Raw genomic sequence first — 15,814 nt, forward strand, 5'->3', positions numbered from 1 at the left:
AATCAAAAACATCTGTGAGAACCAGAGCAGGGAGAGAGAGAGAGAGAGAGAGAGAGAGAGGGTAAACTGGGAGTAATGGTTGAGAATGACTGAAGTGAACGAGTGTAAATGTCAGAATAGATTAGGCCATATTCATAACAAAAGTAAGCGGATGTCACTGTGGGAAAGTCCATGAGGACGTGTGTGTTTATGTGTTCAGCCACTATAAACTCATTAGATAAGACTTTTGTTTTCCAGAACCTGTTGCATTTAAAATAAAGTGTACAGTGTACCTACTGTGTTCATATTGTATTGCAAAACACTTTTGCTGCTATTGAGGTGGGAAAAGGGTACGATTATGGACAGGGTTGGACGTTTGGGTAGGTTTAAAGATGGGTTAGGTGTAAAGGATGGGTCAACAGTGTAATTATAAATATACAGAAATTAATCACAGATGTAATTACATGCAGGTATTTTAAAGTACAATGTAAAAACATGCATGTACACAATAAGTACACTGCACCAAATGATTAATTTAAATGTTAAGTCCATAGTAGTTAAGGCCACTTAATATAAAGTGGGACCCTGTTTAAGTTACAGAAATAATTATTAATGGAATCATTAAGGAATGTGAATGATTAAGCTGAATCAGTTGAATCATTGCACATTATTTACGATTTCCAACCCCAGTCTCGAGGGATGGCGAAGGAAGTGGACCCTCGGGGGACCGAGAGACAGAGGCGAAACCAAAAAAATAAACACATGAAATGAATGTCCTTCTGATTTTTAGTCCCAGTTTTTCTTCTCGTGAGAATCCCAAACTGCACTCGGAGGGAAGCTGAACCCAAACCACCATGTCTGAGAAACTATCACAAACCCCATATGGCGAGTTTGAAAAAAGCTGAGAAAGGAATGAACATGCTCAAAAAAAAAAAGGGAAAAAAAGCATCTGTGTGTGTTAAGAAATGGGCTTCGAACACTTCTTCCAGCACAGCAGGAGTAAAACAACTTATTAGCCATGACTTAAAGGTTACTGGCATCTGGATGAGAACATGCAGATCCTGAGTTGTCTTAATGAACTTTAGCACATGCTCTGTGAGCGAGAAACACCCGAGAGTCAGTGTCTCTGCTGAGGATAGAGATGTCTGACCTCTACGGCGACATCTTCGGTCTCTGTGGGCCGCAGCTGCCTGCGCATGGGCTGCTCGTAGTTATCCATACGATAACGGCCCTTCCTGTTGATCGCCTTCGTCTAAAATTATAAAGACAAACAGAGAGATTAAGAGACAATTAAAAGAAATAATTCATCTTTCAAATGCTGTTTTTAATCATCCTTTTAGTTGTCCAGATCACTACAAACTGTCGCTGTTTGGAAAAGATTCTTCTAATATTTGTGCATGCCATATAATTTTTAATCAAAAGGGGCAGTTTGAAGATAAACATGACAGAAAAAAAAGACAGTTTCATGTTTTATCTTTAATAAAACAAGGTACCAACTTGTCAATTTTATTATAATATTCAATCAATAAATAATGCTTTAATGTGATGTGAAGGATAAATGTATCACTATAATAAATCATAAATGTAAATATGCAAATATATTGTTAATTATGTAAATAGGTTGTTAAATATATGCACTGTGATATAATAATAACTATATATTGATATCCATTTTATATTTAATATATTTATAATATTTAATAATTTATTATTTAATATGTGGTGTGACATTGCCAGAAATGTATATAGCTAAAACTGTAAATACATGCACTGAAATAAATTTAATTAAAAAGAAAATACTGTAAATAATTCATTAATAACAAATATATTTTTATATTTTCATTTTATAATATTTTATATTTGTTTAATATTTTAAAATGTAATATATGGTGTGGCACATTGGCAGAAACTTATATTGCTACAATAAAACATATTTCTAAAATTTTAAATATATTGTTCAATATATGCACTGTAATAGAAATATAATAAATGTTTAATTATTATATTTTCTTTTTAAAGCATTTAATAATATTTGTACGTTTTTAATAATTAGTCAATATTTGTAAAAATCCTCAAAATTGCTTGGAATCTTTTCCAATTTCTTAAAGTTCGCGCGAACCGGAAGTTGCTGCCGACTTTATTTCAGTGTAGTGACATATTTCCATCTGAATCGGAATATTGACAAGAGGGCATGGTTTTATGTTTGGGTTCCTCCTCTCTGTCGCTCACTCAGTACAATCTACGGTAACAGTTGGAGGGGTGTGTTTAAGGATATTCTGCCCAAGCCGTCAAACTGACGTCATCAGAAAAGGAACGACATTTCAGAGCGGATATAAATGTCCAGATTTTGATTAAAGATTATTTTGATAAAAGATATTTTCAGCAGATTAACTTGCACGGATTAATTGTTTGGATCAAGACTAGCAATGCGCGCTAGTAAATTAAATCAAGTCAATTTGATTCCATTTGGACTTAAAAAAAATAATTTTATCACACCCCGTATTTCAATTATTATATCATGAGGCTGGGGTGGAGTAGAAACGTATAAATAATAATAAAGCATACAACTCAAAATGTGTTTTCTATGTCAAAACGACTCAAAAAGATGGAGCGGCTCAGATTTCTACTTATGTGTTCCAGTGAAAAACAACAGCACATGGGTTTTAAAAAACATGATAGAAATTTGGATCAGCAAACATCACATGGCACTCAAAAGCTGCTGTCAGGTCCTAAAACAAGGAACATGAGTTCCCGCTTGCATCTAGCCATGTGATTTTCCCAGCTTAACACTATTTCCTCTCCTGGAACCCCCTTCTTCCTGTCACAGTGTACATTTCCACCCTTAACCCCACTTTCTCGTTCCCTCCCTTTTCTCACCCTTTGCTCCAGCTCTGCTCCTCTCTGGGGATGTGCAGCTTTAGTCCTATCATATATTTGTCCCTCTGTCAGAGAACAGCTGAGGGCCCATGCACTGACTAAAGAGAGAGCTTCTCTTTAACACGTTTAAGAGATCTCAGCTATGCTGGCTCAGGAATGACCAGCTCCCATTTCTGTCCCCTAAACATGGGATAGTTATCTCTAGAGACATGACCGCGTGGAGTCTCATGTTTGATGTTATCGGAGGTCATGTAGAGTGTTATGACGTCAAGTTTATGTCAATTAGAATCCCCGAGACACTTCACAGTCACAAATACAAGAGTTTTGATAATATTTCATGCCGCAATTGACTCGAGTTGCTAAATATGTTAAACTGTTAAATTGTGTTATTAAATGTCAAATTCTTTTTTTTAATTGTCTGGCTTGTTGAGGAGAATTTGACTATTACCTTTTTTGATTTTAACATGGCAGAAAATATAATGTGTGGAAAAAATTCCCACAAAAAAAGTTAGCAACCTTCTAAAAAACACTAAGAGCCCTTCTACAGTTTCGCATGGCCATTCAGCCCTCATATCTTCCTCAAAAAAATGTACAAATTTGTAAATTAAATTAATGGCCACTTATTATGTTCTCCATGTTTGGTATTTTTATTTATTTTATTTTTTTTTACTGAATTTCCAGTGAAATAATATATTTACTGTAATTTGTTTATAATATTAATTTGTTTCTCTTGTTCAGTTACAGGGCAAGAAAAGTCCCAGTTAATCAACATATAATATTTCTCCCCTAAAACTGATCCAAGAACATTATATCCATTTTTAAACTTCATAAAAAGCTGCTCTGACGCCAAATATATTACAGAATGCATTTTTTAAAAAAAACTTGAGATTGAAATTAGATTATTATATGGCATCCCAACTAGTTTAGGTGTCCAACATCATCCAAATAGTCTATATAAGATCAGCAACAGTTCCTCTAAAAGGAGCTCTGCTGAACATTAAGGCTTGGAATAGTATTGAGAAATGTCTTAAGTTGCAGTCACAGAGTAATTTTGTGGGCATAATAGGTCCATTGTCAATATTGTAGCAATAAAGCAAGTTGCTTTAAAACCAAGCAGCTTTCTGTTGGTCAACACAGCAAATTTGAGTAACCAACTTGAACCTGTTGAGAAATCTGCATGGAAACCTTTGACCCTAACGCGAAATTCCCAATTTTGTCGATCCTTGTTAAAATTACTGGATTTTGCCCCAGAAAATTTAATAAGCGACTGTAAATGTGACAACACATTTAAGGTTCAAATTTGTATGTGAGCACTCACATTCTCTTGGTATTTGTATTTCTTGCAGACCTCAGGAGACATGGGCATTTCTCCGTTTCTCCAGCTGTCATCTCCAATCTCATCACTTTGTAGGAACTCGCTGAGCTTCTGTACACTGCAGACATCAACCAGATGATCAGATTCTTCCAGGAAAGGCAATTTTATGAAGTAATGTTGAATCTGATTGCTTGTATGATTAAGCGACATACCTGACAAGGGCCTTGACGGCAAACCTGACAACTGTGGATAACAGGAATAGTGGAGTGACCAGGATGTGGAATAGAGCCAAAGATGCAAACGCCTTGTCTGGACTGAGCCTAACCTCTTCAATATAGGCATGTGTGACAAAGGTCTACAAGAACAAGAAGAGTACTACGGTCTACATGGTGGATAAAATAGAAGTGATTAAAACTGGCATGATGCATCTCTTACCGCCAACACTGCAGCAATAGGGATGGCGGCATTCAAAAATACTGTGGAGATAAAAAGAACCAGCAGGTATTTTCAAAAAGATGCGAAAACGTAACAAACTATTAGCTATAACAACCAAACAACCCTGATTCTGAAAGTTTAACAAATGAGAATATTTATTGAGGGCAGAGTAGTTTTTTAAGGTGGGAGGTGGTTATGTATGTGGGTGGGGCATATGATAGAGGGAGGAGCCTCTCATACTAGACATTGATGTGTAGAGAGCAAAAGTCTTGAGACTGGTGAGCTCTTTTCCTCTGGTTTCTTCTACACGGTCACAGAAGATGTTCTCCCATGCGTAGAGCTTCAGCAGCTTTATTCCTTTTAGGATCTCTGTAGTCTTTTTAAGACGGTCTGTCGAGTAGTCCTGAGAAAATATTTTGAAGTCTCTAACATGAACTTGGTAGTGTGTTGACAGCATGCACGTGCACGAAGGTGTAAGTAAAGCTCACCAGTGTGCTCTTCTGTGTGTCTGCCAACTTGGTAGCGATGAGGTACTGAACCGGGGCCAGCAGCAAAATGACACCGGCCCCAATCAGCGCACTGTTACCCAACAAATAATACAGCAGGATCACTCCCATAATGATCTATGTACAGAAAAAAGTTATGTTTTGCATATGTGCACAACTGATTTAATGTTTTCACAAATGCAGAAGCTATGATATACCTGAACTGGCATGGCCCACAGGTTTGGGCATAAGAAGAGAAACCACATGAGCTGATTGGTTTCTATGGCAACGAGATTGTTGATCTGGCCGAGGGTCATCTCTCCCATGGACATGTTTGACGTGGAGAGACGCAGAATTTTATTGTAGATCATAGCCTTAAGGATGAGAACCAACACATGAATAACAAAAAAAAAAAAAAAAAAAACACTTTAATGCTGACTTTGATTTTAGTTCTTGTATACAGCAGAAAAGACTAGACTAGAATACAATGCAATATCACAGATAACAGAACAGACTGAATATAATAGAATAGTATATTTGTCAACACTTTTATTGTGGTAATATTTATATAACATTATGTTATTTTTAATATAATTGAATAATTAACTAATTATTTGTATATTTATTAAAAAATTTAGTTTTAGTAATTTTGTCATTTTTATTACTTTTTGTTGTAATAAATATTTATATTTAGCTTTATTTAATAATAGTTGTAGTTTTTTTAGAACCTCTAGTCTGTTGATGTTTATACTCTTTTCAGCTTCATTTCAATGAAAACGTTTTGTATGTTTACAATAACACTTACAAACAAAATAGAATAGAACACAACAGAACAGAACAGAATAGAATAGAACAGAACAGAAGAGAACAGAACAGAACAAAACAGGTAATAATAGAATAGACCCAAATAGAATAGATTAACAAAAACATAATTGAAATGAACAACAGAATAGAATAGAATAGATTAAATAGAATAGAATTCAACAGAAGAGAGTAGAAAGAATAGAATTCAGAATATGGGACATAGTAGAGTAGACGAATAATGGGACAAAATACAGTAGTATGGAATCAAACAGGAAAAACCAGAATAGAATAGAATAGAATAGAATAGAATAGGACAAAGCAGAAAAAACAGAACAGACCAAAATGAAGCATAATGGAAAATAATAAAATATAATAAATGGAATAGAATTCAATAGAACAGAGTATAAATTATAAAAATGACAGAATATGGGACAAAGTAGAGTAGAAATGAATAATGGGACAAAGAACAGTAGTAGAGAATCAAACAGGTCAAAGCAGAATAGAATAGAACAGAATAGAATAAAGCAACTTCACTTTCCTACTAAGAAATTGTCTAATATAATATTTTGTGCCGTACAAAACAACTTGAAGTGTGTAGTGCAGACTCTTAAAATATCAATTTGTCTGATAATTCACTTCATGTTTGACTTCCAGTAAACTCTGAAACTTACAAGCAGCGCCCCGCGCAGGTTAATGCCGGTTTCTATTGTGACGTAGTAGGAGGCCTGCAGGAATGTTCGCTGAAGCACAAGTGCCAGGAAGAGCAGAACTGCCAGAACAGACGTATTCTTCAGCAGCTCAGTGGAAGACATGAAGTACACCCCGAAAGTCATGTTCGCTGTCTGACAGGACATTAACAGAGTATGAACAAACTTATAAAAAAAAAAACGTCATTTCAGCCCTCATTGAGGTCATCCACAAGCATTCACACAAAACACTTAAACAGTGTTGCTGGCAGCAATGTGTGTGTAAGAAGGAGTGCAATTTGAGTGGGGAATTTGTTCTGGCTTCATTTTGTCACACACATTTTTACAGTGACCCCAAAATGTATTTTGATTGAAGCCACACTTAAAATAAATGTATTCTATTTTAATATATTTTATTATGTAATGTATTCCTATGACGACAAAGCTGAATTTTCAGCAGCTGTTACTCCAGTCTCCAGTCCTGCAAGTTCACAATAATCTTGAAAGTTCACACATCCTGGGTTTTCCACAAAGAATCCATCCTTATCTAAACCTTCAAGCACACATGACATCATGTTCATCTGAGCAGGGAAAAACACACTGTGGGAAATCTAATAAATGCTGTCATCACAAGGCAATGACACACAGTCCTCTCATTAATAGCACTGATGGTGGCTCTGTGACATCACACAGGACGTGATAAATAGCAAGGCAAGATCAGATATCAGACTATAGATCATTCTCTACAATATACTGTCACGTTGCACCCAGGAAAAATAAATATAGTGTAATTAGCAGCATAACCAGCAGACCATGTATCTGCAGCAAATCATTTAACTGACAGCTATTTGATCAACATCCAACCTAAATTATTTAATAAGGCACATTATGAATGGGTTCCAAAGTAAGAGAGATCATATCAAAGTGCTGTGCGACAGTGACTGGATTATGATATATTTCCAACACATAAGTTGTGTAGTTTCCTTTATCCCTCCATTTCCCTGTTTTACTGTCTCTCTGATATGTGTTTGGGATTGACAGTTGTTGGTATCCTTGAATTGTCCTATTGACCAAAATCATGCCGGTTTATCCTAAAGATTTTTTTTCATTTGTATTTCTGTCTTGTTTTCTAGTACTATACATTGATAAATCAAGATGCATATACAGTAATTGAAGGCGAAATGACTTGTTTTTTTGTAAATTCTTTCTTAAAACAGAACCAAATATTACACAAAAACTCACTTTTTAAAATTAAGCAAGACTCAGGGGCAGATTTACTAACAGCTTACATCAGTGCAAACCGTCTTTTGGCGTTAAAATAGTACTGTCAGGTCAGGTACGTTATTTTTCGCCTGACCTTATTGAATATGAATTTGTAGGAGTTTTCATTGGCGACACACACAAGACAACCATATTGAACACTCTAAAATGAGATGTAACACACACCTTGTTTGTCCTGTCAAAATCTGCTGAATTATGCAGGTTTTCCACAATCCCAGAGATGCAGAGGGGCCCAGCAAAGCCCAGCAAGTCCGCCATGTACCGGAAAGTGCTGCTGAGAAGTATTGGCCCTCCAAATGCCCTGTACATGGACTTCCATATGGACGGGGATTTCTCTGGGTCCTCTGTTTTCTGCTGTCAGAATTATACAAGCAAAGAGACTCTGGTCAGCTGAAACTCTTCATTATTACAATATATTCATCAAATACGAAAATGTTGTTCCTTTGTAAAATAACATCTGTTCTTGAACCTGTGATCTTCTGCACATACCCTCTGTTCCTCATAGGAGTCTTTCAGACGCATATAGTTAGTCAAGGCCCTCATCGCGATTGGCAGTTTGCCAATCTTCTTCAGCTCAATGGGTCTCTTGTGGGCTCCAATGATGAGCGGGTTCATCCACCAATATGTTGCCTTGGAGAGGAGGTTGACAAAGGGCTGGAGAAATCGCACGCCCAAGTCCTGTAAGTCTTCTGGGGGCTTGACCCTCTGGGGGTTCGCAAAGAACACATACTTCTGCAGGTAAGAGAAAAATAAAAGATTCAAGTCATATGATTTGTTAGTAGAATGTAATTACCCTACTGAGCAAACTAGTATGTTGTGATTTGGATGTTGGATTTAGATTTTGTGTTCACTTTAACTACTTAAACAGCCTAACTACCTTGGTCAACCAGAAATAATATTGGTCACGCAGTTTTGATGGTGCAAATCATGGCTATATGTCTATCAGCTAATCCAGCCTAAACCTAAACCTAAACCCGGCCAGTTCAAACTTACCCTGACTCTGATAACGTTGATCTCGACAGCCATGAGCAAGCCGTACAGCACCACTAGCACAGCTGTGATACAGAAACGGAGCTCGTTCACCCCCAACTTCGCCTCTGCAAACTTCCATAACTTTATCATCTTGGTGAAGAAAGCCAGAATCCAATAAATAAATAAAGCTGTGAAAGAATATTTCTGAGGTTAGTTCTCTTTCTCATACAGAAGTACAAAGACAGAAACTGACTAAAATATGAATCAACCTTTACATGTTGCCAAGCAACATCCAGACTGAAAGTGTTTTATTTAAATTAGAGGACCGACACTAACTGTTATATAATGTAGGAGATGAAATGGCAACACTCAAAGTACATTTTATTATTAACAGCCAGCTTCACATTTGCATAATGAAATGGACATTGATTTACCCAGCAGCAGTTTGGGGAAATTGGCGGTTTCTATATTGTGATAATAGACGACTGATGTTGTGGCCGCTATGAAGCCCATCAGCGCTGGCATGAAGAGGTGCAAGTGATAGGACCCCATCCGTCTACAATTATCCATTCAAACACAAAGACATAAACATAAATGCATAACGGTCATAAACACTCGGATATTTTTGAATGTGTGTTGAAACCAACGTATTGGAGACGATTCCCTCGGCGATCTCGCACACATGCACAAACAGCAGTGTGAAGGTAAGGATCCAGCGCAGGTTGTGGCCAGGAAAGTGCAGCCAGGTGTTATGATGGATCTGTACCTTTGAGCTCTGGCTACCCCAGCCTGGACACCAACACACACACACACACACGTGTAATTATATTATCCCCTTGTGTGTCTAATATAATACAGTTAACATTTACTTTGTTAATCACCATCCTGTATCTGTTCCCGCCTGTCTCAATTTTTCATTGTTTTCTTTTCTTTGGCTAAAAGAGTAGTAATTCTGATATGGGAAACATTTTTTTCATTATGAGACTGAATGAGGGATGGCACTGACACCATTGTGGCGCCAGAGAAAATGATTTTTCAAGAAGGATGACTAAATGCTCTTTGGGGAGCCAATACAGATAATGAATTGGCCCATTTAGTTCTGATAATGCCTAGGCCCCTTGGCTTTTGAAGGCATGATGTATGCCATGAACCAAACATGATGTATGCCATAAACCATTTAAGAACTGGCTTCCTTGAAAATTGGCTACAAGTCACGGAAACTGGAATCGGAATGACAAGAACTAGAATTAACTGAGCTTTAATCCAGAGAAATTCACATATCACAAAACAGGCATTCAATTTAAGGGTTCCACTTTGTAAGTTTTATCTTGTGTGGCTCCAAATAAATACATTTATTAATTATTAATATCAGATAAATTAAAATTAAAACAAGTCAATATGAACTGTCAATATATAATATGAATTATGAAAAGTTACAGTTGTCATTCCATTTTTATTCTACTTCCTTATATTTAAATTATAATGAAGAATTATAATGGTATGCTTTTCTAGGTAAAAAAAATAAAATAAAAAACATAAAATAACATAATAAAATGTATCATATCATCAAATAAAATAAAACACTAGGATTCTTAAAAGTAGTGCTGTTAAACGATTAATCGCGATTAATCACATACATATCTATATTTCTATTCATATAATTTATATTATATATAAATACATTTCTATATTTTTATTCATATCATTTATATTATATACAAATACATTTAATGTATAAATGAAACTTATTTTTTCTGAAATATATACATGGATGTGTGTGTATTTATATATACATAATAAATAAACACAGTACACATACATCTATTATGTAAACAAAAACTTTTATTTTGTATGTGATTAATCGTGATTAATCGTTTCACAGTAGTAATTAAAAGGCAATCCGTATTAAATTCTGAATTTTATATATTTCAATTCTGAAGAAAGACAATAGTATTCATACCAATGAACAGGATTGGGAAGGTGATGAAGAGAAGAAATACATGAGGGACGAGGTTGAGGGCATCCACGAAGCAGCCATTGTCCAGGACTCCATTGTCCACACTGTAGGCATTACCTCTGTCGTTCCCACAGAAAGACAAGGCCATTTCACCTGACTGGGCTAAAGAAAAACACATGCATGTTAGATTTGAATATATAGAATTCATTACAGATAACTATAATCTAAAAAATATATGTATTTAATGGAAAATCAAGTATTCATTTAGACTTTCAGTCTGCAGTATGCCAGCTTTGAGCCCAAGTGAAAGCAGTATTCCTGTATTCATTATTGACTATGAGGTCCGACAAAGTGTTTGTCTGACATTGATTCTCTGCTGACAATCAGTGTAAGAGCAAGATTAACAAACCCTCTTTAGGGACACTGCCTGTACCTCTCAGCCAATTCATTTACCCGCTAAGTTTAATTTCTCATAAAGGATAGCTGCATTATACAACATCACAACAGACAGTAATGTTTGCTTGGGCAGAATAATCTCTGCTAGATTGAAGCTTGCATGCTGTGGATCCTATAATAATATAACAATGATTATTAAAATCATTATTAAAATATAATGTAAATATACATATTTTTTGACAAAAATTTAAATTACAAGAACATATCTGTATTATGGTTGTACCCATGGATATATTAGTATAACTATTATTATGGTAATATGTTGAATTCTTTTTCATTTTTATATTTTCTGGTTTAATTTTATAATTTTAGTTAGAGTTTTAGTAATTTTGTCGTGTTTTGGGAATTTGTATCAGTTTTTTTTTTCAAAATATGTCTAAATAGTTATTTTATTTAATTAATTTTTATTTCAGTTTTAGTTTGTTATTTTAGCACATCAAGATAAACTAAATGAAAATGAGATTTTCATATATATTTTATTGCATTTCAAGTAATACAATTTGTTTGATGGATTTAGTTTTAGTTAACTGTAATAGCCCTGGTCATTTCATCATGATATCACATAAAATAACGACTATATTGGCAAAAAAAAGTTTTGCATTTACGTTTATGCATTTTGCAAAAACTTGCAAAAACCTATGAAAAATAAAGAAAACTTTTTAGTTATAAATGCTAAAATTAACATCTTATATTGCTGTGAAAGCCTATTAAATATTGAATCATTTATTCCGCAACCAAAGTGTCCGATAAAATAATATATAAATAATAACAACGTGTGGCTGGTCACATGATCACAACATGTCGGCCCTCATGAGGCGACTCTCCATGTTAAACAAAACAGCTTATATTAGGCTACTGATATGACTGTCTTTATGTCATAATTTATTAAATGTATAGTACTTAATGCAAATTTAAGACACTGCAGGACTTAAAAATCATGAATGGTCTTATTAATATTATTCACAGAAAATGTGCTATAGAAACCAAAGAATGCATTGCTGTGTCTTGGTTGATGTGTAATGAATTACAAAGTAGAGCCCATGACAAGTGCATTAAATAGACTACAGTACAATAGTCTCCTCATTCATACTCAATACTATTGTGTAAAACTGCTGTTCATGTTTATTATTATAGGATGCCACCCACTCTATAGCCAACAGCCAGAAGTTGTCTCTCCTCTACTTATGAGTTTTGAATAGCATGGATAGTTAATATAATAGTAAAACCCACAGTGACAACCATATAAAATTATTAAATAAGAACTTACCAAAATAATTGCTCTGCTTTAGTAGCTTTTCATACCCGTTGCTGGTGTTAGAGACAGTGATTCACAGAGAATATTATTTTTAGCATCAGTGTATCAGATGCTCATGGTCTCTCTCTCTCTAGCTCTTGGATCGTATTTCCAAACTTGAACAGGAATGTTGGCATGAATGTACGGACCCTCCTGAGAAAATAGAGATCGACTGTGACACTGTGGCTGTGTCTCATAATCTTGTGAGCTGCCTGCCTACACAGCATTTTTGGCCATCATGGGTGTGTGTGATGCCCAAACAAGCAGTCTAGGTAAAGAAACTAGCAAACACAGAGTTGGCATAGCAATGTTTCAATTAGAAACTGACCGAAAAGTTAAGAAAATGTATGCTATATAAATGATAAAAAAAGATTTTAATTAGATTTTAATAATTTAAATATATATTTTTTAAATGTTCAATATTTATCTAAAATTCAAATGATTCTGTGTCGATTTCATAAAGCAATTTATTTTAAATATCAGTAATGTAAATTATATTTAACAGAATTACATTCTTGTTTTTTTACATTTTAAATAAATAATAATAAATATTATTTATTTATTTATTTAGTACCATTCTTCATAATTTCTGGAAAAAATATTTAAAAACTATTAAATGAGTTCAACATAATGTTCATAAACAGTTTACGAGCACATTCTGTCAAAGTGCACCCTTTGCTCATCCAGTTTCCGGCAAAGGTTCCATTGACCATTTCTGTTTTCCCAGCATGCACTGAGGCATGAACGATTATGGCAGCATTTTTTTACTAGTTTGCCAGTTTAATTATTTTTTTTTTTCTTAATTTTGTCACCACGTTTTGTACATTATTGTCTTGTGGATGTTATTATGTGTTATTTGCTCTATTAAAATCATTTGTTAGTTGATTGTTACCCTTTTCATGTTAAGTACATGAGATTTTTAAATATGTTTGGTACTTCTAACTGCTTTATTTATGTATTTATTTATTATTATTATTATTGTTGTTGTTGTTTTGCCATAGAAGAGTGTTTGTTTAAATGTGCATTTGCTCTCCATTTAAATTTTTAAAAAATAGATACTTAAATAATGATGAACAGTCAAAACGTAAACAATAGGAAATTTGACCATAAATCTTTTTAAGATTATAGGCTATAGTCACTTAATCTAAAGGTATTTGTTACAATTACAAAATTGTACAACTACAAAAGCGATTTTAATGAGCTTTCTTGATGTTATAAACATCAAGTTTATATGTTATTATCGAATCTAATTTTGCTTACAATTTGTTTTATCGATGTTACTCGTAAATACTGCATTTACAGTCAACTGTAATCGGTACACCTAGTCACATGGTTGTTGCTTCTGTAAAACAATCTTACCTGACATAGGAAAACAATGAAACCTCGATAGTTTTCATAATTTATAAGTGACGTATCTCTACATGAGCACATTTAACCATGTAATATTCACCGTACGACATTAAAACCGCGCGTAAAATTTAATAAAAAGGCACTGTAGCCTAATATCAGCACGGAAACATAAACAGGCCATTGTAAATAAGATAAGGCAGTGAACGTCATTCAGAATCAACCTTTGGGATTTGATTGAATTAATTTAAGATGTAATGCGCCAAGACTGCGGACACACTCACCTAGATGTCTCCGGTTGTAGGTTTTGTCGATACTTGCAGTAAAAACGCTACGACATCAGCGGTTAGACAGTGAACGCGATGGTGTTGTATCTCATTGTCCTTGTGGTATTGAAGAAAGCGCGCATCACTGCTTCAGCGTAGCGTTGCTATGGCGTCAGATATAAAGGAGGGATGCCCGTGCACGAGCGTGGCTGCTCCTGATGTAGGTCACATCAAGAATAACTGGATCAGACCTGAAGATTCACTGACAGGTGCATAATATAACTCACTAAAATAAAGAGGATTTACTACGCCGCATACAGAACTGGAAGTCATGCATGATTTCATTTAGCAGGGGGGTGGGGGGGGGCGTTGGGCTATAGGCATTTAAAAAATCTCTCTCTCTCTCTCTCTCTCTCTCTCTATCATTCTGTCTGTCTGTCTGTTCTATGTGTCAGTCTGTCTATTCATATTTATTTTAAACATCCATCATAAATCAAATAGCAACCTTGACTGATGCTTCTACTGTCCCAAAACTGTCCCAGGCTAAAGAGGCTCATTATGAATACCCAAACAAATGGTGTGTTCATTAAAAAAATAAAAAAATAAAAGGAAAGGAACAGACATGCAAAGTAGCACATATGTTACAAATGTCATCCACACAGATGTACAAAACACATTTGTTGGTAATTACAAGATTGATCACAACAGTTGTTTTAATCTGTTTTAAATCTTTGTTTTGTAAGTGTTTAGCAATGCAAAATCATAATCTTGGGCAATAGGGAAACCCTGTTTGGCATGTGCAAAATGTCAGTGTTCTTCAGAGCCACCTATTGACTGATGCTGGCTCTTCATGGGAAGCAGGACTTTCACTCCAAAGGGACGGAGCTCAAAGGTCACAGATGGGTTGGAGGCTGAAGCGTGGTGAGAACTGCTGCAGGGAGTGTGTGTGTGTGTGTGTGTTTGTGACTGTAGGAAGTAAGGGTGTGTGCGAGGTTGAGGAAGCGCTTGGGTTGAATGGGGATTATGGGAGTGTATTTCTCAGTGTGTGAGTGTGTGTGTGCAAACAGTCACATCCCCTGTGTTTCCCTAGAGACCAGAAGGGGGCAGCCCCGACCCAGCCTCTCCCCCATTAACCACAGGAAGTAGTACAGGAAGCAGCCCATGTGTGAGCCATCAAAGGCCCTGTGGTGACACCCAGAGCCTGGGACGAGGTGCTGTGGCTGGGGACAGAGGGATGCACTTGAAGCTGAAGGATTCTAGAGGGCAGGGGGTCAAACACAACCTCTTTGAGAAAGTTTCAGTTTCCCATAACTAAGCTGAGAATCGGCGGTTTCCACACGTATGCATGTGCTGTGCGTCATCAATTGACACTGGAGTAATTAATGTTACCCAATCCTGTTTTGTTATTTCTCTTTTCCCTTTGGATCTGTGCCTATTTCACAGTAATACATATCAAAGAATTATGCATAACATTTAGCAATGCCACCCATGTTTTGTGTTGTAAGAGCATGTAGTAGATCTTCTATTAAAATTATAGTAAAGTCACCTTTATTTATATAGCGCTTTTAAACTAAATACATTGCGTCAAAGCAACTGAACAACATTCATTAGGAAAACAGTGTTTTAATAATGCAAAATGACAGTTAAAGGCAGTTCATCA

At 35.4% G+C, this 15,814-nt stretch overlaps 1 protein-coding gene across 5 annotated transcripts in view; it reads right to left on the bottom strand.

The window, feature by feature from the left end:
* LOC127956844 (ATP-binding cassette sub-family C member 9-like) overlaps positions 1–14,497 on the bottom strand; it is a 38,664-nt gene extending 24,167 nt beyond the window's left edge. For 3 of the 5 annotated variants that reach the window (XM_052555085.1, XM_052555086.1, XM_052555084.1), the window contains exons 1-16: positions 14,173–14,471; positions 12,515–12,694; positions 10,795–10,953; positions 9,482–9,623; positions 9,269–9,390; positions 8,856–9,022; positions 8,352–8,594; positions 8,028–8,216; positions 6,567–6,737; positions 5,310–5,465; positions 5,095–5,229; positions 4,847–5,009; positions 4,607–4,647; positions 4,384–4,526; positions 4,175–4,289; positions 1,130–1,231 (exon numbers count right to left, since the gene is read on the bottom strand). In XM_052555085.1, the coding sequence (XP_052411045.1) occupies positions 1,130–1,231; positions 4,175–4,289; positions 4,384–4,526; positions 4,607–4,647; positions 4,847–5,009; positions 5,095–5,229; positions 5,310–5,465; positions 6,567–6,737; positions 8,028–8,216; positions 8,352–8,594; positions 8,856–9,022; positions 9,269–9,390; positions 9,482–9,623; positions 10,795–10,939 (2,034 nt within the window). In that variant the 5' untranslated portion in view covers positions 10,940–10,953; positions 12,515–12,694; positions 14,173–14,471. Of the gene's footprint in view, positions 1–1,129; positions 1,232–4,174; positions 4,290–4,383; positions 4,527–4,606; positions 4,648–4,846; positions 5,010–5,094; positions 5,230–5,309; positions 5,466–6,566; positions 6,738–8,027; positions 8,217–8,351; positions 8,595–8,855; positions 9,023–9,268; positions 9,391–9,481; positions 9,624–10,794; positions 10,954–12,514; positions 12,695–14,172 lie in introns of all 5 variants that reach the window. The other 2 variants (XM_052555087.1, XM_052555089.1) reach the window with 2 other exon arrangements.
* Positions 14,498–15,814: the final 1,317 nt, after the last annotated feature.

Source organism: Carassius gibelio, chromosome B4, assembly GCF_023724105.1.
Source record: "Carassius gibelio isolate Cgi1373 ecotype wild population from Czech Republic chromosome B4, carGib1.2-hapl.c, whole genome shotgun sequence".
Classification (NCBI taxonomy): Eukaryota; Metazoa; Chordata; class Actinopteri; order Cypriniformes; family Cyprinidae; genus Carassius; species Carassius gibelio.